At 60.9% G+C, this 21,207-nt stretch overlaps 2 protein-coding genes across 3 annotated transcripts; both read right to left on the minus strand.

Annotated features, from left to right (window-relative positions):
- Positions 1–238: 238 nt before the first annotated feature.
- On the minus strand, positions 239–4,283 carry PUS1 (pseudouridine synthase 1). Of its 2 annotated transcripts, XM_055147038.1 has the most exons (6): positions 4,229–4,283; positions 3,945–4,101; positions 3,194–3,331; positions 2,421–2,523; positions 1,305–1,978; positions 239–478 (listed from the first exon to the last, which is right to left on the minus strand). In XM_055147038.1, exons 2-6 carry the CDS (start codon positions 4,089–4,091, stop codon positions 431–433), a joined length of 1,110 nt encoding a protein of 369 aa, XP_055003013.1. In that variant the 5' UTR covers positions 4,092–4,101; positions 4,229–4,283; the 3' UTR covers positions 239–430. The 2 variants fall into 2 exon arrangements, with proteins under 2 accessions (XP_055003013.1, XP_004611175.2); XM_004611118.2 differs by lacking the exon at positions 4,229–4,283 and having other exon boundaries at positions 3,945–4,222.
- A 1,821-nt stretch (positions 4,284–6,104) lies between these two features.
- ULK1 (unc-51 like autophagy activating kinase 1) lies at positions 6,105–19,791 on the minus strand. The gene is made up of 28 exons (XM_004611018.2): positions 19,341–19,791; positions 18,585–18,677; positions 18,460–18,501; positions 14,824–14,856; positions 14,663–14,699; positions 14,334–14,507; positions 14,171–14,244; positions 13,592–13,693; positions 12,420–12,478; positions 12,246–12,328; positions 12,076–12,126; positions 11,902–11,990; positions 11,319–11,469; positions 10,934–10,994; positions 10,726–10,815; positions 10,289–10,414; positions 10,034–10,182; positions 9,872–9,955; positions 9,538–9,806; positions 9,122–9,315; positions 8,919–9,028; positions 8,698–8,835; positions 8,297–8,484; positions 8,049–8,218; positions 7,859–7,977; positions 7,609–7,766; positions 7,377–7,512; positions 6,105–7,269 (listed from the first exon to the last, which is right to left on the minus strand). Exons 1-28 carry the CDS (start codon positions 19,446–19,448, stop codon positions 7,214–7,216), a joined length of 3,144 nt encoding a protein of 1,047 aa, XP_004611075.1. The 5' UTR covers positions 19,449–19,791; the 3' UTR covers positions 6,105–7,213.
- Positions 19,792–21,207: the final 1,416 nt, after the last annotated feature.

The following is a 21,207-nucleotide window of genomic DNA, read 5'->3' on the forward strand; positions in this document are numbered from 1 at the left end:
CCCAACACCAGCCAACCATACACAGGCCACACCCACACGTACACAACCAAGTCACATGGTGCACACACAAGAAGCACACCACATACTGCACACAGGGAACATACACCCACACCACACTCATCAGCACCCTCCCTCTCTGTGCAAAAGTCCTGCAAGGTCCCAGCCACCCTCGCAGAGGCCCATGGGAACACTCCTTCAGACTCAAAGCAGAGGGCAGGAGAAGACCAGGATGCAGGCGTGTGAGCAGCCCAGGTGCATATTTAATAAGAAAGTCGCCTCTTAAGAAAATAATATCTTTGTGTGCAGAGTTCGTGCCTGAGCCAAAAATGGACTCATAGCAGCTTCTCCGGGTGAGGAAGACGCAGGATGACAGATCCCAAGATCCAGAGCAACTAGGCTGTGTCCAGCTGTCCACAAGGCGAGGGTAGCCTCAGCTGCTGTCTCCATCCCCATCGCTATCCTCCAGGCGGCCAGGGTCCTACAGAGAGCAGAGATGAGCTGGGCGAGGGCACAGTCTGGCCCATACCCAGAAACCAGGGACCAGGAGTGTCTGCTCCCCCGACCCTCCTCTTCCCTCCACAGAGCAGCCAGGCACGATAGGCAAAGCCAGGGCCTGGGACAAGAGGGGCTGGCAGAAGGGTCTGTTCCCTCCCCAGGACTGCAATGATCCAGGGACAGAGACAAACAGAGACAGGGCTGCTCTTGGGGCCAGGCTACCTCAAGTGTCAGAGACAGCGGGTGGAGGCCGAGTCCACTCCCAGCGGCATAAGCCCACCCAGCACCACTCACCCCCCGCAGCCTGGAGCAGTTCTAGAGAGGGGTGATAAACCCGGGGTGCGGGGCTACTTTCCCTGCATGCAGCAAACCGGATATGATTCCCGAGACCCACCATGAATGATCCCCAAGTGCAGAGCCAGTAGAAGGACACGAGCTGGGTGTGGCCCAGAAACAAAAACCACCCAGGAGCTGCCCCAGGACAGCCCCGGGTCGACCCCCAGTATCAAGAAGGCAACAAATGCTCAGACAGCCATGCTGAGCCACACCTGTCCACCTTCCAGTCTGACCACGTGACTGCCTCCTGCCAGCCCGCCAGGTTGCCCGGCATGGCCCTTTGCCCTCAGCCCCTTCCTGCTTCCCTGGCATCCTGTCCGGGGCAGGGTGTTGGGGAGCAAGGCCACACCTGTGGCACATGGACCCAGGGACCCCATGAGCCACATGTCCCCTCCTAACGGCAGGCCCAGGCCCAGAAGCCCAGTTTTAGGGTTCTCAGCTTCCTATCACCCTGCTTCCTCCACGCGGCCCACCTTGGCCAGGGCCGAGGCGCTGAAGTCGTGCACGGGCAGCGTAGCCAGCCACTGCGCCATGGAGCGCTCGTGCCGCTCGGTGCTGACGATGGTAGGGTAGATGTGTTGCTCCTTGAAGGCCGCGGCCTCCGCCTCCTCACGGGCCCAGTCGAGCGGCTCATGCAGCCCGTCGCCACCGAAGCGCTCGTTGTACTTTTCGAAGTGCACCCGCTCCAGCACCAGGCCCAGCCCGGGCGCTTTGGGCACGTCCACCCGGGCCTCGCCCCAGCTGCGCTCCAGGATGCTCTCAGGGGCATAGCCCTTGACAATGGCCACCACCAGCCCCACCATCTTCCGGATCTGGTGCGTCATGAAGCTTTGCCCCTTGACCTTGATGACCGCAAACTCCATGCCCTCACGCACGAAGGGCTCCTCGCAGAAGATGTCCAGGATGTAGCGCCGGGCGCTGGGCTCGCGGGGCCCCTTCTGCGAGGTGAAGTTGTGGAAGCTGTGGGTGCCCTTGTAGGCGCCCAGCAGCCTGTTCACGTGCTGCAGTGTCTCAGGGCTCAGGCGGTACGTCTCGTCCTGAGCATCGCGGTCCTTGTGGGCGAAGGCAAACGTGGGCAGCATGTACAGGTACGTCCGGGCGTCACACCTGTTCTTGGAGTTGAAGCCACCCGTGACCCTCTTCAGCCCTGGGAGAGAGGAATTGAGTGAGGAGTGGAGTCCTGCTCCTGGCCCCGCGAGCAGCCAGTGCCAAGGCCACTCAGACCATGGCCACCAACCAGGCGGGCACAGATCTGGATGGAGCTCCCACGGCTCCCAGGGTCACCGCTGCGATGCCTAGGGTAGACTTCTGGCAGGCAAACACTGAGGCAGCCTGGAACAACACCCAACTGTGCTGGAGGCTTTCCGGAGCAAGAGGGCACCCCTGCCACCACCCAGACTGGCCAGTGACTCTGGTTTTGAGTGAAGGCGGGAATCATGCAGCAAGTCCATCTGAGATGTGTCTGCAGGCATGGCGGCGGCGTACCCACAGAAAGCACTGAAGAGCAGCTCACGCCCTGCGGTGTGGCTGGCAGGGGGCTGGGCCCAGAGCTGGCCGCAAAGGACCACCTCGTCCTGAGCGTGGCTTACCCAAGATCCGGATGTGAGCCGGAAGATGCTTGTTGATCTTTTCTAGAATGTCATCGATGAGCCATACCTTGAGGGACACCACCTGGCCAGCCGCAGACACCCCCTGTGAGGAGAGCAGGACAAGCAGGTGGCAGCAGGAACCTGCAGCTGAAGGGAGGACCCGGGGCTCCCCAGGTCTCTTGGATGGGGACAAGGGCAGAGCACACGCCTCTGACGGCTCCGAAACCTGACAGGAAACCTGGACTGGGGCCGCTCCACAGGCAGGAAAGAAAGGCCTCCCTGACAACCATCAGGCACTGCTGGGCCTAAGCACTGAACCGTCCAGCCCAGAGTCGAGGACAACCAGAAGTGGCCCCCAGGTCCTCCGAGTACTGCTTGGGTAACTAAATATCTCCTAGGAGACGGTAGAGAGTTTAAGGCACTTGCCCTGCACGCAGCCAGCTCTATACTTAGATCCCGGCACACCACAAGGTCTCCTGGGCCCTGCCAGGACTGATCCCTGTGCACAGGACCAGGAGAAAACCCTGGGCACTGTCACACATGGCCCCCAAGCACACAAAAATGGACGAAAGGGTCAAGACCATGACACCCTCCGACATGGCAGCCCATCTCTGTTCAAGTCCCGTGGCAGGGCCCCAACTGCAGACCCCGTGACCCCAACCTGCTTCCTGCCCACTCAAGCAACCTTGGCACCTGAGCCGGACATGCTTATGACGGCAGAGACACACAGTGACACCCCACTCTGGCCAGGGGTGCCCACAAGAGCCACTGACCTTGTCCGTGCGGGCACAGCGCTGGAAGGACATCTTCCTCATGTCCTGGCCGTGGTTCTCTGGGATGCAGCCCGACTGCACCAGGGCTGACACCAGGTCATCTTCGATGGTCTTGAACTGGGAGGAGCCCACGTTCCTCTGGGGAAGAGAGAAAGCCAGAGCTCTCCGGGCTGCAGGCGAGACCCATGCGTTGGGAGTGGGGGACCTGCAAAGACCGCAGCTGGAGAGAGAGGACACTGGACTGCAAGCCCAACACCCACAAGCACCAGTGGCCGCCCAGGGTCCCATCGCGCTCCCCGGGGAGCCAACCGGAGACAACATAGGAGGCAGGGTGTTTGTCTTGGAGGGGCCAGCCCACCATCACCTCCAGCACCGCCATTCCCAAGCAAAGCCAGGGACGACCTTAATCCCCACCCCTTCGGCTAAACACAAAAGCAACAAGCTGAGTGTGCAGGGAGCAGAGCTCAATGGGTTGGACACAGGCTTTGCACACAGGAGACCCCCTTCAATCTCCAGCACCACAGGGGCCCCCTGGGCAACTTCAGGAGTAACCCCAAGCACAGAGCCTGGAGGAGCCCAAAATCAAAGGGACAAACCAGAATCCCTCAAGCACCCGGGGAAAGAAGAGCAGGGGCGACGCACAAGCTCACCATCGGCCGGGGCCCATCGTCCCCCTCCCACGTGCAGCGCGGGGCATGGGACCCATAGCTCTCCGCCGCGTGGGCCGGGCTCGAGCCCGCCGCGCGCTCACCTGCATGCCGTGGTAGCCCTTGCCCGAGTAGGCCATGAGCAGCACGATCTTGCGCTTGGGCAGCTTCGGGGCCTGCTCGCCGCCGCTCCGGGGCCTCTTGGCCGGCGGCGGCGGCTCCTCCCAGGCCCGCGCGGCGCGGCCGGCCATGAACGGCGCCCTGCAAGAGAGCGCGGGAGTGGATGCGGTTCCGCGCACGCCCGCTAGGGCCGCGAACGCCGCGCGCAAGCCGGGCACCCGCATGCGCGACCCCACGGCCAGCGGAGCGCCGGGGACCCCCCACTCACGACGGACGACGGCTGGGCGAGAGGCGGAAGTGCAGCAGCGCGACGGTGGCCGGGAGCGGACAAAACACCCCGCTGCCGGGGGCGGGACGGGGACGGGGCGGGGCCTGCCGCCGCGCCGCCGCCGGGCCCCACTGCGCAGGCGCGGCGCCTGGCCCGCGTCCCGGGGCTGCACGCGCGCGCCGTCACTGGCCGCGCAGTGTGTCAACAGTCACCCCGTCCCCGCCGCGTGGGACGTGCCGACCGGCAGGCGCGCAGGGCAAAGGCTAGCCTGCGGCCCGAGGTCACCCGGCCGCTGGCTGTTGCGTCCACTGCTCGGCCCCGCGGGCTGGGGATGGGGATGAAGGGACCTGCCTGTCATCCGGGGACCGCGCCGCTCGTCCCCGGACGACCGGCAGGCCCCATAGTGCTCTCGGTGCGCGGGAGGAAGCTGCGGCCCTCCCCCAAGCCTCTGTTCTTGACCGGCCAGTGAGCAGTGACCGGACGAGCGCCCTCACGCACCAGATAGTGACGGAGCAGCGTCTGCGGGGCTGCGTGCCTGGAACCGCTTGGCCCCCAGCACCGCTGGGGTGCGACCCTGCATAAGGCTGCGTGACCCAAATACCAAACAAAGCCCCGGCCAAGCCAGTGCAGGGAGCGGGGAGGGGAGGAGGGCGACGGCCACCTCCACTCCCGCCCTGCACTGCCCCTGCACTCTGCACTTGAGTCACCCGCTGCCTGCCCTCAGCCCCTGCGTTGGACTTGGGGTCCTGGAGGCAGAGTGGAGGAGCGAACCCATCGGGGAAGAACCGAGCCCCACCAACCGGGGCACTGATGCTGTGGGTCTGCCCTGCCCGTGCCCAGTGGCTTCTGTGAGACCCTCACAGCCGCTTCCTCGGACCTGTCCCAACCACAGCCGCTGAGGTACCCCTCATTTGGGTGAGCCGGGTGCCGCGTTGGGTGTCAAGTGCAAAGCTGCCCAACAGACTGGGTGTCAAGTGCAAAGCTGCCCAACAGACTGGGTGTCAAGTGCAAAGCTGCCCAACAGACGTCAGGCCTCTTTGGAGTCAACCAACCAGATACATGACCCGGTAATTGCAGAGAAATGCTCCCCTTCGACTTGGATGGTAACTCAAAAAGGGTGAAACTGGGAGAGGGGGGCGCACACCCACCACAGCTCATGTTACTGCTGGCTCTGAGATTCAGGGCTCAATCCCGGCAGAAGCTTGAACCTGGGTCAGCAGCAAACAAGACCCTTTCTTTGTACTATTTATTTCTCTGGCCCTAAAACAGTTCAATTCTTGAAAACAACCCTAACGCATAATCAAAAAACCACAGCCAGTGACAGTACAGAGATAAGACACTTGCCTTGCACACAGCTGACCTGGGTCTAATCCCCAGTACTGCATAGGGCCCCCAAGCACAGCCAGTGATCTTGAACAGAGCCAGGAGTAAGCCCTGAGCACTGTTGTGTGTGACCCAAAAGCAAAATAGGAAACAAATAATTGACCCAACAATGAACATAGAAATGCACCAACCTCAAGGGAAAAGATGCTAGGGCTCATCAGGGAAGCCCAGAAGCCCAGACTCAATATAGGAACAAAGGGGACAGACCACTAGTACTTGGCAGTGTGGGGACAGGAACTAAGCAACCTGTGCTGGTTCCTATCCAACCCCTATCCACCCCAAGGTGATGGCAAGCACCACTACACACACACACGCACACACCCCAAAGGCTCTGGCTTAACCAGCTCCCCCGACATGCGCGCTCATGAGGACGCACACACGCACACCAGAACAAGCTCTGGTCTTGCCTAAGTTGGGCCCAGGAAGGTCTCGTGCCCTCAGGACATGGCCTGCTTCACCAGCTGGTGACTGCATGAGTGAGAAAGAACACCACTGACAACTCCAGAAGTTTATTTCCGTAAATGGGTATTACACAATTCAACACAAAAGAGGGAGGAAATCACACAAATTCCTTTTAACGCAGACATGAGGGCCCAGGCCCGGCCCTGCCCCCCTGCAGTGCCCAGCCCTGGAATCCAGTTGCTGTAAAGCAATGAATACGACCCCAATCTGTGCAGCCAGAACAGTCACCGGACCCAAAAGGCATGTCCCCAGTTTTCTTCCAGGACTGCAAGTGTTGAGGTGTCGCAAACAAACACAGACCCCACGTCTGTGCTGAGAGCCAGGCTTCCTGGGCGTCTTCTGCACTCCGCAGGGCCACCCGGGTGGGCCCAGGAGGCCCCTCAACCTGACTGGCCCCACCATGGCAGCCATAGGGGCTCAGATGCGGGGAGGGTGGGTGCGAGGTCTCTGCACCACACTCCCCTCACTGCCAGGGTGCTGCCTCCTGAGCCTGCTCTGCCAGCTGTGCAAGACAAAGCCTGACCACGGGCTCCTTTCTAATGCGAGGAGCTGCGGAGAATTAAGACACATCTGATCTGAGGAGTAGAGTGTGAGGGACGCCTGTCCCGGGCTGGGGCGCCGCTGCTTCACACTGACTGTCCCAGAGACACCAGAGCCACTGTGTCTGGCTCTCCCGGGCTCTGGCACGCATCCCTAGGATATGGCATGTACACGCGGAGGCAGCCGCTGGCCTGGCGAGAGCCAGTCAGTCTGCCTGGTAAAGTGCTCGGTGATTCACAAAGCTGGGCGGGTGGGTAGTGTGGGCAGGAGAGGGGCCTTTTCCGGGGTGGACCCTGGGCAGGCCTGCGGCTTTGGCTTGAGAAGGCAGCACTGTCCCAGGGCCCTGTGTGTCCTGGGAGCGGGGCCTGCAGGGCTGGGGAACACCCAGGTGTGCCCACCTACCATGGGAGGTGGCCTGGGGTGCAGTCCTGTGCAGGCCCCCCCAATACCCTGAAGTCCCGCTGGCAGAGCCGGGGTCCTTGCCCACCAGCAGAGCTGGTCCTCTGGGCAGTACCCATGCTTCAGGCTTGTCAGCTGGAGCCCACCAGCGTGCTGACTCCACCTCAAGAGCTGGGCACAGGGTCCAAGCCTCTGTCTGGGTCAAGCACAGAGGCCAGTCAGCAGAGCCGAGAGTCTCCGCTCGATGCACACCTTGCCTGCAGGGGGAAGGCTTGGTCAGTCTCATACGCGGCTACATCCCTACATCAACCCTGGTATGCCCATACTCCCACACGCGCTCACAACACCCGCCTTCCCCACTCACACTTAGCGATGTTCTCCACATCTGCCTGGTCGCTGAGGATGTGCTGCAGCCCCTCCATGAGCAGAAGGGCCTTGTGGTAGCGCTGGACACAGTCTTCCCGGCGATGGAACATCTCGTCCAGGGCAGCAGACTGCACCTGCAGGGGCAAGAGAAAGCTGGCCAGTCCTTAACGGGTCCACGTCACGCCCGTACCGGCACCTGCTTGCACCCCCACGCCTGGCCGCCCCCGCACCGTCTGCACGGCGTGGCTGAAGATGAGCTTCTCGGCACTGACGCTCTGGATGCGGTCCAGCAGCCGCTGCTTGTCCAAGAAGAAGCGCTGCAGCCGTAGGCTCAGGCCTTGGCAGGACACCACGCTCGCCTTATACAGCTCATTCAGCTTTCGCACCACTGCAGGGGGAGCCTGAAGTTCAGGACACCAGGCCTGGCCCCAGCGGCCTCCCCTCAATGCTGGCCTCCTGTCCCCCGCCTGCCTCACTCACCCTGCTTCACGGTGGACGACAGGCAAAGCTTGCCGGCGCGGATCTGCTCGATAGCCGTGTGCAGGCCCACGGAGAGGAGCTCGGCCACCTTCAAGTACAGCACCAGCTGCTCCGCAAAGCTGTGGGCAGCAGCACGTCAGGGAGCTGGGGGCAACTAGGAGCCACCCCGTCCCCACTGGCCAGCACCTACCCCCACTCGCGGCTCAGCAGGCTGATCTGGTCGGCTACCGCACTCTCCTGCAGCTGCTCAGGGCCCCCAGCTGCCTCACCGGCATTGCCCTTCAGGGCCGCGATCTCCAGGACATGCTGCACAAAGACGAGGGTGAAGCGCAGCCGGTGCAGGATCTCCGTGTGCTCTTGCTAGGGGAGCAGAAGCACGTGAGCAGTGGACAGTGCCAGACTCTCGTTCCGGCCCAGTCTGCTCCCAAGAAGCCTCACCTCCATGAGGGTCTCCTCGGGGAGGTCAGGGGCCTCGAAGGTCACAGCCCCCTCCAGGTTGGCGGTGACGGGGTCAGCATAGCTGCAGCAGTGACCAGGGCCCTCGGTGGGGGCCTCACTGCAGACACCAGGGGCCAGGTGACGGGCAGAGGCGGAGCCGGCCGAGCTCAGGGAGCTAGAGGAGCCCACTGCAGGGGGCCGCAAGGGGAGGCGCATCCCAGACAGGCTGGTGAGGCAGTGCCCTGCGTCCTTCACAGCTGCTCCCCACCCTGACCACCTCAGCCAACACCCAGGCCCCACTCGCCCTCCAGGCCCTGTAGCTGGCATTTCAGGGCCCCTGAAGGGCAGCACACTCAGCGCCCCAGGCCTCATGGGCAGCCATGGGGCCTTGGAGGCCTCACCTGAGAACATCCTGGATCGGGGGCCAGGGGGTGGCGTGGTCCCACTGGGCGGGGACCCCACTGTGAAGACCACAGGTGAGGGGCTGGCGCCTGCACGTGCTCCCGGGTACAGGCTCCCTCCGAAGCCAGCAGAGGGTGCTTGGAGGCAAAATAAGATATGGGCTTCAGGGCCTGTGGTCAGTTCCCCCACCTCCCACACCCCCAGTCCAGCCTCCCCGCACCGATCTCCATGGGCTTCTCCTGCAGGCTGTCCGTGCTACCCGAGTCAGGGGCCTGCGCCCCAAATGCAGCCTTCAGGAGCAGGTCGGTGAGGCGGCCGGTGCTGAGGGACCTGCAGACACGGAAGGCACCAAGCGTCAAGAGCCGAGATCTAGCCAAGGGCAAGGGCCCTATTTGTGGCTGCCCACGCTCTGACCCCACGCACCTGCCAAAGGGGCCCTTGGTGTCCTCAGGGGGGCGTAGGCCAGAACCCAGCTGTGGGCCCTGGAAGGGAGCAGCCTCTGAGAGGTCGGGCAGCGTGCGGTTCCGGGGTGGTGCCACCACCACGCCCTGGCGCGCCAATAGGGCCAGCAGATTCTGGGAGCTGGGGGTCTTCGGAAAGTCAAAGGCAGGCACAGCCTAGGAGGGGTGGGCAGCGCTGGGTCAGGTGCCAGGTCCATGACCCTGACAGTTTACCTGGTGGGAGTCCACTTGGTCAGGGGACCTGGCCTCCAGGACTTGCTGCTGATGGCTGTGCCACTGTTCCAGGGGTCCCAACCCCTCACAGGCCCTCTGGACCTTCCCCAAAGTGCCCCTTGTCCCACACGCATCTGTGCGGGGAGCCGTGTGCAGGGACGATACCTTAGTAGGGGAGCCCAGGATGGGGGGCAGGGGGTTCCGCTGCAGGAAGTCAGGCAGCTTGGGTGAGCCGCGCAGGGGCCGACAGGAAGGCAGTCCGTGAGATGGCTGGGGTGGGCTGGCCTGCGGGGGGCTGAATGCCACTCCCAGTGGGTCTGTGGGAGGCTTGGGTAGCTTGGGGCGGACGACATGCAGGTCAGACAGGTTGGGGGCGCTGTGCAGACGGCAGCCCAGCCCAGTGGTACGGGGTGAGTGCTCGGGCGCAGAGGAGCCTGCAACGATGGGCTGGTCACTGCTGTTCAGGGCTGCTTACCCCTGCCCGCTGACCCCCACCTACCTGCCCGTGGAGATCTGCCAGCCCGGTCGGCTGTGTGTGAGGTGGGGGCCTCGCTCCAGCCTGGCTGCTCTGGGATAGTCCCCACTGGGAAAAGGGACCTGAGTCAGAGCCTGGACAGCGTCCCCTCGCCCCAGACGATGCCCTCCCTTGGGACAGGCTCACCTTGTGGGGATGGCGTGTAGGGCCGGCCACCACCCAGAGACAATTTCCGGGTTATAGCAGCTCCGTGCTCAATATGGGCCGGGGGAGACGGGCTGGCCCGGGCGAAGCCCAGGGGGCTGCTGCTGCCTGACCGGCGAATGGCGGAGGACCTAAGGACAGGCCAGCAGAGGTCACGGCACCCACTGAGGAGGGCCACCTGCCCCCATTCATGGTGCCCATCAGTCTCCCAGGGCAGGCCACGAAACAGCTACTCACCGGGGAGGCTGATAGTGGGGAGGGGACTGCAGGTTCTGCTCGATGCGCTGGTAGTTCTGCACCTGGGTGGGCACTGGGATGGGCACAGAGGCACCACACCGGCTGCTGCAGAACGGGCCAGCCCGGCTGTGGGGGAGGGGAGGAGCCTGGATATGGGTCCAGTGGAACCCAGCCACACAGCCCAGGTAAGAGTGGGGCTGGCTACTCCATTCCACCTCAAACCCTATCCCCACCAGGGGCTCCAACTCAAGATCAGCCATGGACACATACAGTATGTGCTGGGGGGAGGGAGGTAGGGGACTGGACGTGAGCTCATGGCTACTGGGCCCCGCAAGGCTTGGGGAGGGGGCAGTGCCGGTCCAGGGGGGGTCCCCAATCGTTCCAGCCTGGACAGAGACATCTGAAGGGAAGCCCAATTGCCCGCCTGCTCTGCTCACCCAGAGGGGCTGGGGGAGCTGCTGCATGGAGGGGAAGGAGATGGTGTCCGGCCACGGCTCTCCAGACCAGCTGAGGCCACCAGTGAGCTTCTGGGGAGCAAGAACAGGCAGACAGGTGGGGTCAGGCGGGGTCAGGACCTCCACCTTAAGGCAAGCTGAATCCCTTGGGCCCTGAGCAGTGTCACAGCCGACCCCCATAGCGCCTTACCCACTGCACATCAGGCTATCCGGCGGTGCCTTGGCCCCAGCCACCTCAGCTACCAAGTCACCTGCAGACAGGAACAGGAAAGCTGGCCTGAACTCTTATCTCTGCCATGGGGCTACCCACCACTGCAGCCGACAGCAACCCTCGATGTCAAGGGGCCCCAAGTACCCTGGCTTCTTTCCTCCCCTTCCCCAACCCTTCCTACAACTTCAAGGAACCTTCTAATGGAACCTGAGTCTGCTGGTACCTCCTTGGCTCTGTGTGACCCACCTGTTCCTCAAAGTGGCAATGGAGAGCAAGACCATGAGGAGTCAGGGACTCCACCTGCACCCCAACCCCGAGGGAGTGACCTGTGGGAGACAGACAAGGGTGGCCTGGGGGTACTGACCTGCAAACTGGGCTGGGACCATGACAAAGTCGTCCGTGTCACAAGAGGAGGCTTTGCTGCTGCCGCCCGAGTCGCGGGAGCCGTGCAGGAAGCCAGCAGCCTCTGCTGGGGATGTGAGTGTCTTCTGCAGCTGCTGCGCCTCCCCAAGGGACTACAGCCAGAAAGGGACTCTGCTCAGACCACCTTCCCTAGACCCCATGTTTCCACCTTTTTTTGGGGCACAACATTCCCCAGCTGTCCCAGTGCTCCCCACTCCCCACGGCCTGATCTCGGTGGGGATGGGAGGATGAGGCTGCCCTATTGCCCTCCCAGAAGACCCAACACTGGGGAGCTTGCCCACTGCTCTGTAGAGGTCTGAGTGGCCTGAGAGGCATCAGCCCTAGCAGGCAGCCCCCCAAACACTGCAGCAAGTCATAAAACCCGGAGGATGGTACAGGACGGTGAGGGCACAGAGAGAATAGTCTTTGTCTACCTTGACCCCAGGCCTCAGAAGCAGATGCCTTCTTTCTGCACCCTATGGTCCCCTGAGGCCAGGGGTCCGAGCAGGTTTCCCTCAACCCGAGGTCCCAGGATAGCAACTCACCGGGGGTGAGGCCAAGTGTGACGTGGAACTGCTACTGGAGCTGCTGCCGGAGCCCGAGCTCGGGTAGGACGGTACAGGCACTGGTGGGGCTGCAGGTGGGCCAAGGTGAAATCCAAGTGCGTTCCCATGCCAGGACAACCCACACCCCCATCCCCCAACACCCCCAGGGCTTACACTTCTTCACAGCAGCACTGGCATCCAGGAAGGGGTGGTGGAAAAACTCATCTGTGGGAAGAAGCAGGGAAGGCAAGAGAGGCTGGCACCCAGTGGAAGATTGGTCATCGGCATAGGTGCTGCCCGGGAATAGCTGTGGCAGGGGCTGGGCCGGGGCTGCCCACACGCACCGAAATCCATGCGGTCTCGGTGGTTGCGCTGCAGCAGGGCCAGGAGCAGCTGCCTCAGCGGGGTGGACGTCTCCCGGGGGATGCTAGGGGCACAGGGCACAATGACCAGGTTAACAGCTGCCTGGCGGGGGGCAGGGGCTAAGGGACAGGACAGGGTCAGGAGGGGCCACTCACACGGGGACCAGCGTCTTGTTCTTCTCATAGAACAGGCGTAGATCCTGAGGGCTGCTGGCCTGCAGGGGACGACATCGTCAGGCCCCTGCTTGCCTAATCCTGACTACCAGTTCAGGTGCTCGGGCCCATCCCACCTTAGCCCTTACATGCCTTCAACCCCTGGGCTAGCCCTTCCTTCCCACTTCCAGGCGATGGTGCCCAGAGAGCTGCACAAGGTGGCCAGAAGGACCGCGCAACCAGAGACATGGTGGTCTCTCTCCCCACAGCTCTGCTGGCTAGCGCATCTGGGCTTCAGATGCAAAATAGCGCTCTGCCTCTGAAAGGAGAAGCCCGGGAGCCAGAGATGCTCGGTATGAGAGTACATGCAGGTTCAGCACGTAGGGCATTTGCCTTGCATGCAGCCAACCACGATTCGATTCCCAACATCCCATATGGTACCCTGAGCACCGCCAGGAGTAATTCCTGAGTGCAGAGCCAGGAGAACCCCTGAACATCGCTGGATGTGACCCAAAAAGGGGGAAAAAAAAAAAAGAGTACATGCAGGAGCCTCGTCCTATCCCTCTCACTGCAGGGGCCAGCACTCCTCCATCCAAAAAAAAGTGAAGACCAGGGCCAGAGCCCTGTGGGTCGAACATGTGCGTCCATGCAAGACACTCAGCTCAGGCTCACTCCTCAAGCCCATGTTCTCCCTTAAACACGCATCTCGCTTCCCTGTGTGTTTCTTTGCTTGCTTATTTCCACTTTGGAGAAGCCTGTGTTCTGTCAAACAGGTGCTTCTCTTTCACTCCTCTCAACTTCCTGAAGTTTTAATAAAAGCTATCTTGTTTCACAAAGAGGAGGGGTGAGGGGATCACCACGGGAGACCAGTTCACACACCCCACTCAGAACTGGGTCCCAGAACAGGCTTGTCCTTATGCTGCCCACAGCAGAGGCTACCTGACTAGCTGCTCTGCACCTCCCCCCACAGAACCCTGCCTGTGCAAAACACAGCACAGTCATGGGTGGGCACACCTGCAGGTTGGGCACAGAGCCAGAACCCTTCACTGTGTCCCAGCTGTGGGCTGTACCCGAGTGCTCAGGGTCCCGACATAGTCCAGTATGGGTCACACAGCAATGGGTGGGGCTGGAGAAAGGCTGGATTCCAGCACAAAGGAAGGAACTGGCCCACTTACCTGAAAGGGCGCCTTTCCAGTCAAGCACTGGTACACGATGGTGCCAATGCTCCAAAGGTCTGCTTTCCCATCGTAGTGCTGGGACATAATGACCTCAGGGGCCTGAGGGACATCAGAGACACAGATCTGAACCAGCCACATACCACCCTTGTCTGCACTGCAATCAGATCAGCATCCAGCTGCCAGCTACTAGCCAATCAAAACACAAAGTGGGGATGGTATTTGCCTTAAATGTGACCGTCATTGGTTCAATCCCCGGCAACCCATATGGTCTCCTGAGCAATGCCAGCAGTAATTCCTGAGTGCAGAGCCAGAAGTAACCCCAAGCATCACTGGATGTAGGCCCAAAACAAAACAACAATTGAAACACACACTTGCCAGGCCCTGCCAATAAGAGCACTAGCCTGTCAGTAACCAGCCAATCAGAACATACACTTGCCAGGCCCTGCCAATCAGGACATAGACTTGTAGCTACCAGCCAATCAGAACACACAGCTTCTAGGCCCCTGCCAGGCAGGCAGAGAGGTGGCCAGCCACCATGAATAGAACCAAGGACATGACCACGAGGTCCATACCTACCATATACATGGGGGAGCCGCAGAGCGTGGCTGCCATCATGTTGCTCTGCAGGTAGCGGGCAAAGCCAAAATCAGCTGCAATGCAAGAGGGAGAAGGTGAGAAGGCACCTCCTCTTACTCCCAGACCCGAGCCCAGCCAAGCCCAAGCCTCCTACTAGCCCCACCGATCTTGACGCGGATGTTGTTGGGGTTGGCACGGCGGCCCCCAGGGTTGGACAGCAGGATGTTCTGGGGTTTCAGGTCGCGGTGGATGATGCCTTTGCTGTGCAGCAGCCGCATGGCACCTGCGATCTGCTGCAGGAAGAGCCTGATGGTGTCCTCGCTCAATGTGCGCATGGCTGTGGGGAGACGAGCTCAGGAGACGCTCCGGCCCAGCCCACATCCCCCTCAGCACTGTCCCGCTCCTCCGCAGGCAACCCCCTCCCCCACCCCATCCTGAATCTTCCCAGCAGGGACACAGGGCTACCCACTGTAAGCATTTGTAGCCACTCACTGTGCAGGTAGTCAGCCAGGTCCCCGCCGTTACAGTACTGCAGAGAACCAGCGCAGAGTATCAGCAGTAGGAGAATCACCACCACCACCCGGCACCACGCGCTCCCGCCCAGGAGGCCCCCTGAACGGCTTGGCAAGGGTAAAGGGCCCGGTGGGACTCACCTCCATAACCAGGTAGACATTATTGGCCATTTCCTGCAGGACACAGAAGAGGCACTGAGGGTGGAGGACCTCCTGCCTCCAACTCGTTTCTGGATTTCTGTCTATTGTTTTGGGTTGTTTTTTTTTTTTTTTTTTTGCTTTTTGGGTTACACCTGACAATGCACAGGGGTTACTCCTGGCTCTGCACTCAGGAATTACTCCTGGCAGTGTTCAGGGTACCACATGGGATGCTGGGAATCAAACCCGGGTCGGCTGCATGCAAGGCAAATGCCCTACCTGCTGTTCTATCACTCCAGCCGTCTGTTCTTTTTATTGGTTTTTAGGCCACACCCAGCGGTGCTCAGGGACCATTCCTAACAAACTTGGGGATCACATGGGGTGCCAGGGATCGAACCCAGGTCAGCCATGTGCATGGCAAACACCTTACTTGCAATACCTATGTTTTTTTTTTAAAGTCACACCCAGTCCAGCACTAGGTACCATGCACCCACCACCTCAGTCCCCCACATGCAAAGCCTGTGCTCCAGCCCTTGGAGTCATCTCCCCAGTTCAGAGACTCGTGTTTATGAGTGTGGTTCCAAGAAAGGACCCCATTTGGAGATCTGGCTCAACTGCAGGGGGGTCTCATGAGGCTTCCATAGGGTTCATGGGGGCCTGAGACTTCAGCATAACTGCTGCTTATGCTGCTGGGCAGGGTACTGCCCAGTAAGAATGGACACAGGCCCTAGAAGCCCTTGTCACAGTCAGCAAGCCAGCAGGTCCCAACCACCACTCCCTCTGCGGCCCCAGATCCTTCTGAACTAAAAGGGCATTTCTCTGCTCACCAGGAGCAGGTACCCCAAATGCTTCAGGGAGTCCTCGAAGAGGTCATGAATATGAGAACAACCTGTGCCACCCCATCTGCCTTTCATGGAGTGCCCCCACCCCCAACAGAACCTCAGAGGCGGTCTCCAAGTCCGCCCGCCTGAGTCCCATCAGAGTACAGAGTGGCCTCGCCCTGCCTGCACCCAACTGCCTGTTCTGGGGCCAGCTGCACAGAACAGATAGGAGGTTCCTGCAGGCCCACAGGGCAGCACTGTCCATTGGGCAGGGCCTCAGGGACAGAGCGACCTGCCCTGCCTACACCCAGCTGCCTGTATAAAGAGATGAGGTCTTAGAATCAGACATTAAGACAGAAATAACAGGGTGAGAGCGATAGTACAGCCAGTAGGGCACTTGCCTTGCGCACAGCTGACCCAAGTTTGATCCCCACACCCCATATGGTTTTCTGAGCTAGGATTAATTCTTGAGTGTAGAGCCAGAGTTAAGACCAGAGCATCACTGGACTGGCGTAGCCCAAAACCAAAACAAAACAAAAACATGTAGCACTGACAACCTGCATCTTATATAAAGTTCAAAGGACAGATAATAAGAGCCAACTACTGCTTGGCAGGCACTTTCCACAACTGCCAAGACCCTTGGACTAGTCATGGCAACACCAAGAGGTACAGGCCCTGGGCAGGTGGGGAAGCTCCCCGATGCCCATCTCCAATAATCGGGGGGTATGGCCAAGGCAGGGGGAAGATCGAGTGTGTGCTATTCCCACTGGGCCAGAGCAAATGGACTTCAGTGCAGGAGTAACATCCAGCTGTGGTGACTTGAGGAGCAGGAGCAGCCTAACAGGCCCACCCCCGCTCTTGCTCCCTGCAGGCAGGCCTGAGCTCTGCCCTCAGAAGCAGCCAGAGAGCCTCCTCAACCACCAAGGTGATACTTGGCAGGGAGGAAGGGTCTGCCATCAGACCCAGGGCATTCTAGTTAGGGGAAGCCACGGTGCAGAATGCAGATGGGCACACAGTTACCAGCTGTTCCCGACCTTTCCACCCTCCCAGTCAGGGCAGTGGAAGCTTCTCCTCCACTCACAGGCTCCACAAGGTCTCTGGAGGAGAGGAGGGCGCAGTCACCAGAGTGCATGACTGAGGCAACCAAGTGCACAATGTGGACCACACAGAGAGAACTGAGCTGCTGGAAACCACCTACCACTGCAGCCACACACACACTCAGGCACCCAAGACCCACTCCTGTCTGAAAACGAATTGGTGAGGTACCACTTCCACTAACAAGGCCACCTGGGTGAAAACTGCAGGGACACTCAAGCGGCCACTGTCAGATGGCCACACACAGCCCCTTGACCTCAGTTTCTTACCAGGGAAGGGAACAGAAACATGGCCACACTGGGGCTACCACGAGACCGCCAGGGATGCCAGCGTGGGGGCCCTACATCCTAATGTTTCCCTGGCCACTTTCACAAAAAGACACTGAGAAGGCTGAGAAGGTAGGACACTTGTCCCCAATGGTCTGGTCTGAGTGTAGATTCTGAAGCACTAAGCCAGCTTAAGCCCCTGAGGGGTGAGTCCCTTGCAAACACAGACCAGGACAGTGAAGGACAGTGAAGGCACAACACAGAACCTCATCCAAGACACAGACATGAGGAGCTGGAGCGATCGCACAGCCGGTAGGGCGTTTGCCTTACACACGGCCAACCCAGGTTCGATTCTCAGCATCCTATATGGTTCCCTGAGCACCGCCAGGAGTAATTCCTGAGTGCAGAGCCAGGAGTAACCCCTGTGCATCACTGGGTGTGACCCAAAAAGAAAAAAAAAAAAAACACCAAAAAAACAAACACAGACATGAGCAAAAGGCTGCGGTGAGGGACCGTGAATGGGCACGGAGTGCCTAGGGGGCCCAGCCTGTCCCCAGAGCCAGGCTCTACTAGGTCCAGGTCCAAGGGGTGGTGTTGGGGTCAGGCTGCCCCTTTGTCTTTGGGCAACACATCCCCACTTCCGAGTTGCTCCTCCTGGGTGCCAGCCTGGGGAGCAAACACAGCAGGTGGCCCTGCCACACCAGGTGTGCGGCCAACAGAGGGGGGAGGGCAGCAGTATAGGCACATCAGCTTCCCAGGGACACTGCAGCTCCAGACGGGCTCCAGGTGTGCCACTCTAGACCCGAGCCCGCCCCATGCCACCTCCTGTCACTGCAGGAGGCGCGGCCAGGAGCTTCCCCCTCAGCCAAGGTAAACAGCTTTCAAAACCATTAGTCAGCACTCAAGGACCTGCTGCCGGTCCAGTCCCCACACCAGGCTTACGAGGCACCACCAGAGACCGGCGAGGGGCACGGGCAGGAAAAAGAGCGGACAGGAAAAAGAGCGGTTACTGCGGGGAAGGAAGCGGCTCCAGCTTTCAGGGGGGAGGGGGGCAGTCAGGCTCACGGTGGCTGGTGGCTGGGACGGGCCCCAGCAAGAAGGCGACTGGCCCCTCCCTCCCATGACGCAAGAGCTGGTGGCCAATGCCAGGGCCCGAGCAGTGTCAACAAACAGGCGCAGCCCAGACAGGTGGGCCGGCGCCCTCCGCAGGCAGGCCGCGCTGGGACAGGACTTGAGGTCAGGGCCACTGGGTCAGATACCCCCAGAGTGCCAGGCTGGAGCCAGGCCTTACTTGGCCAGAGACTGTTCCCCTCCCCAGGGCCACCCCTAACCTGTGGCCCTGCACCCCTACTGCAGTTAGGCAGAGCAAGACAGATGGGTTCCCTGGAGGTGGGAACCCCTGACTCTGGTTTCCAGCACCCAACCTACCCGTATCTCCCGCGCCAGCCCCCACGTACCTGGAAGTCATAGAGAGCCACGATGTTTTCATGTTTCAGTTCCTAGGACAGAAATGCATGCGCCCGTGAGCACGAGCACGAGCTGGAGCACCGCCGGCGCTCTGCTCTCCGCCACCAGCGCTCACCTTGAGGATTTTGATTTCCTTCCCCAGAAGCGTCTGGGACTTGGCAAGGTTCTTCTTGTTAATGCACTTGACGGCGACCTCCAGGTCATGCTTCTAGAAAGCAAGCGCGACCAAGCTCAGGGGCTGGGAGCCGGCAGCACCCCAGGGCGACCCCGAGCTGGGAAAGCATCTGGCAGCTCAGGAGGTGAGGGGGCCCGGAAATGAGAAGTTCCAGAGCCCAGGGGAAGGGTCAGGCTCCATTCCTAAGTGAGACTCCCTGTGAGGAGTCAGGTGAGGGGATCCCCCCTGAGAACCCTGGTGAGGACCAGAGTGTGGGTTTCAAGGCAAGAAGCCAGTAAGGATCAAAGGTGAAGCCTGCGGAAATCCCGGGGAGGAGGTCCACGAAGGACCCCAAAGGAGATTCCGGAAAGACCCCGGAGTAGAACCCTTGGAAGAGATCAGGGAAATCTAAGGAGGACCCTGGAGATCCTGGGAAGGAGGTGAAGGGAGGACCCCAACAGAGAGCCCGTGAGGAGGCCTCGGTGAGGAGACCCGGTGAGGAGACCCCGGTGAGGCGACCAGGTAAGGAAACCCGGTGAGGAGACTCCGGTGAGGAAAACCGGTGAGGGGACCCGGTGAGGAGACCCGGGAAGACCCCGCTGAGGAGACCCGCTGAGGAGACCCGGTGAGGAGACCCTGTGAGGAGACCCCGCTGAGGGGACCCTCTGAGGGGACCCGGTGAGGAGACCAGGAGGCAGCGCCGGGCCCGCGCCTCACCTCGCGGTGGCGCCCCTTGAAGACCACCGCGAAGGCGCCGTGGCCGATGAGGTCCTTGCGCGAGAACTCGAACTTGCCCACGGCCTCCAGGCCGCCGCGGGGCTCCATGGTGGGCTCAGGCGGGGCGCGGGGCCGGCGGCCCGGGGCGCATGGCGGGGGCCCGCCTCGGCCCGGCCCGGTCCCGCCCGGCTCCGGCCTCGGTTCCGGCCGGGGCCTCGCTCGGCTGCCACCGATCCCGCTCGGCTGCGACCCGGTCCGACTCGGCCCGCGCCGAGCTCCAGCTCCGGCCCGGCTCCGCTCGGCCGCGATCCCGGCCCCAGCTCCGACCCGGGCTCCGGCTCCGACCGCGACCGCGACCCCGACCCCGGCCCGGCTCCGGCTCCGGCTCCGGCCCGGGCTCCGGCGGGGAAACAAAAGAGCGGCGGCCGCCGGGCCCCGGAGCCTGAGACGCCGGCGCACGCGCAGTGCTCACGGGGCGGGGCCTGGAGACCGGCGGGGCGGGGTCTGCGGCCGGACGGGAGGGGCGGGGCTGCGGTCGGAGGGGGCGGGGCCGGATGCCGGAGGGGCGGGGCCTGGTTGTCCCCAGACTGGCTGGGCAATCAGCCCCGTGATTCAGACCCCTCATTTGTATTTTGTTCCTTTGGTTTGGTTTGGGGGGCCACACCCGTCGGCTTTGCATTCAGAAATTACTCCTGGCGGTGCTGGGGGACCATAAGGGATGCCGGGAATAGAACCAGGGTCTGCCACGTGCAAGAAAAGAATCCTATCTGCTCTGCTGTCTTTTGGGCTCTGATTTGCAAATTTGCCTGCTCTCTTGCTCCATCTTTGCTCGATGAGGGTATTTGGTTCCACAAAAACCACTCCTGGGGGTTTGGGAGGGCAAGCCAGAGTAGTGGCACAGAGGGTAGGGTGCTTGCCCTGCACGTAGACAACCGGGTTTGATCCTTGGACTCCCAAATGGCGTCCCAAGCCTGCCAGGAGTGATTCATGAATGTAGAGCCAGAAGTAAACCCCTGAGCATCGCCGAGTGTGACCCCAAAACTAAACAACAACAACAAAACACTTCTGAGGCTGGGAGGGAGGGCTGGAGACAGCATAATGGCGAAGCCACAAGTGGTCCCCAGTGAGCCCTGAACACAACTGGATGGCCCAAAATGGCATTGTAGCACTGTCGCACTGTCATCCCATCATTCATCTATTTGCTCAAGTGTGCACCAGTAACGTCTTCATTGTGAGACTTGTTACTGTTTTGGGCATATCGAATACGCCACGGGGAGCTTGCCAGGCTCTGCCATGTGGGCGGGATACTCTCGGTAGCTTGCCGGGCTCTCCGAGAGGGACGAAAGAATCGAACCCGGGTCAGCCGCATGCAAGGCAAACACCCTACCTGCTGTGCTATTGCTCCAGTCCAAAATAACCAAAACAAAAAAACTCCTGATCCCTGAGGTCTCCCCAGCCAGACCATGACTAGTGCAGAGACCTTAGTTATGACCTTTGTCTAAGAGCCTGGCTTAAGCAGCGGCATTGGGGTCTCAGCAGAGAGAGGTTCAGGCTTGCTCTCCAAACTTAAGGGTGTCCTATGTGCTTTTCAAACAGAAACTAATTTTCACAAGAACATAAACTCTCTGGGCTGGAACAGCTAGGGGAGCCAGTGTGAGGGTGAACTTGAGAGGAATTTGTTACTCTGATATTTATAAAAAGTGTCAGAGACAGAACCTTGGTCTTCAGGACAAAATTATGTCACCTGCACTTGTCATCCATTGATCTTCGATTTGCTCAAGCAGGTGCCAGTAATGTCTCCATTCATCCCTGTCGCGTGCTAGTGCAGCCCAATGATATCTGCTTGCTCCAGGAACACAAAGAGCCG

This window comes from Sorex araneus, chromosome 9 (assembly GCF_027595985.1).
Source record: "Sorex araneus isolate mSorAra2 chromosome 9, mSorAra2.pri, whole genome shotgun sequence".
In the NCBI taxonomy this organism is placed as follows: domain Eukaryota; kingdom Metazoa; phylum Chordata; class Mammalia; order Eulipotyphla; family Soricidae; genus Sorex; species Sorex araneus.

Bases quoted from the DNA above. Each gene is read 5' to 3' on its own strand.
- ULK1 (XM_004611018.2), bottom strand. From the start codon at position 19,448: ATGGAGCCCCGCGGCGGCCTGGAGGCCGTGGGCAAGTTCGAGTTCTCG. The intron at 11,470-11,901 runs GTGAGTTGCTAT...TTCTGGCTGTAG, and splicing joins CACACTTGGCCTCACCCCCG to TCCCTTGGGGAGGCGCAGCA. The intron at 10,183-10,288 runs GTGAGTAGCTGT...GCCTGTCCTTAG, and splicing joins CCCCACTATCAGCCTCCCCG to GTCCTCCGCCATTCGCCGGT.
- PUS1 (XM_004611118.2), bottom strand. From the start codon at position 4,184: ATGCGGGTGCCCGGCTTGCGCGCGGCGTTCGCGGCCCTAGCGGGCGTG. The intron at 2,524-3,193 runs GTCAGTGGCTCT...CTCTCCTCACAG, and splicing joins GCTGTGCCCGCACGGACAAG to GGGGTGTCTGCGGCTGGCCA. The intron at 1,979-2,420 runs GTAAGCCACGCT...CCTCTCTCCCAG, and splicing joins GGCTCACATCCGGATCTTGG to GGCTGAAGAGGGTCACGGGT.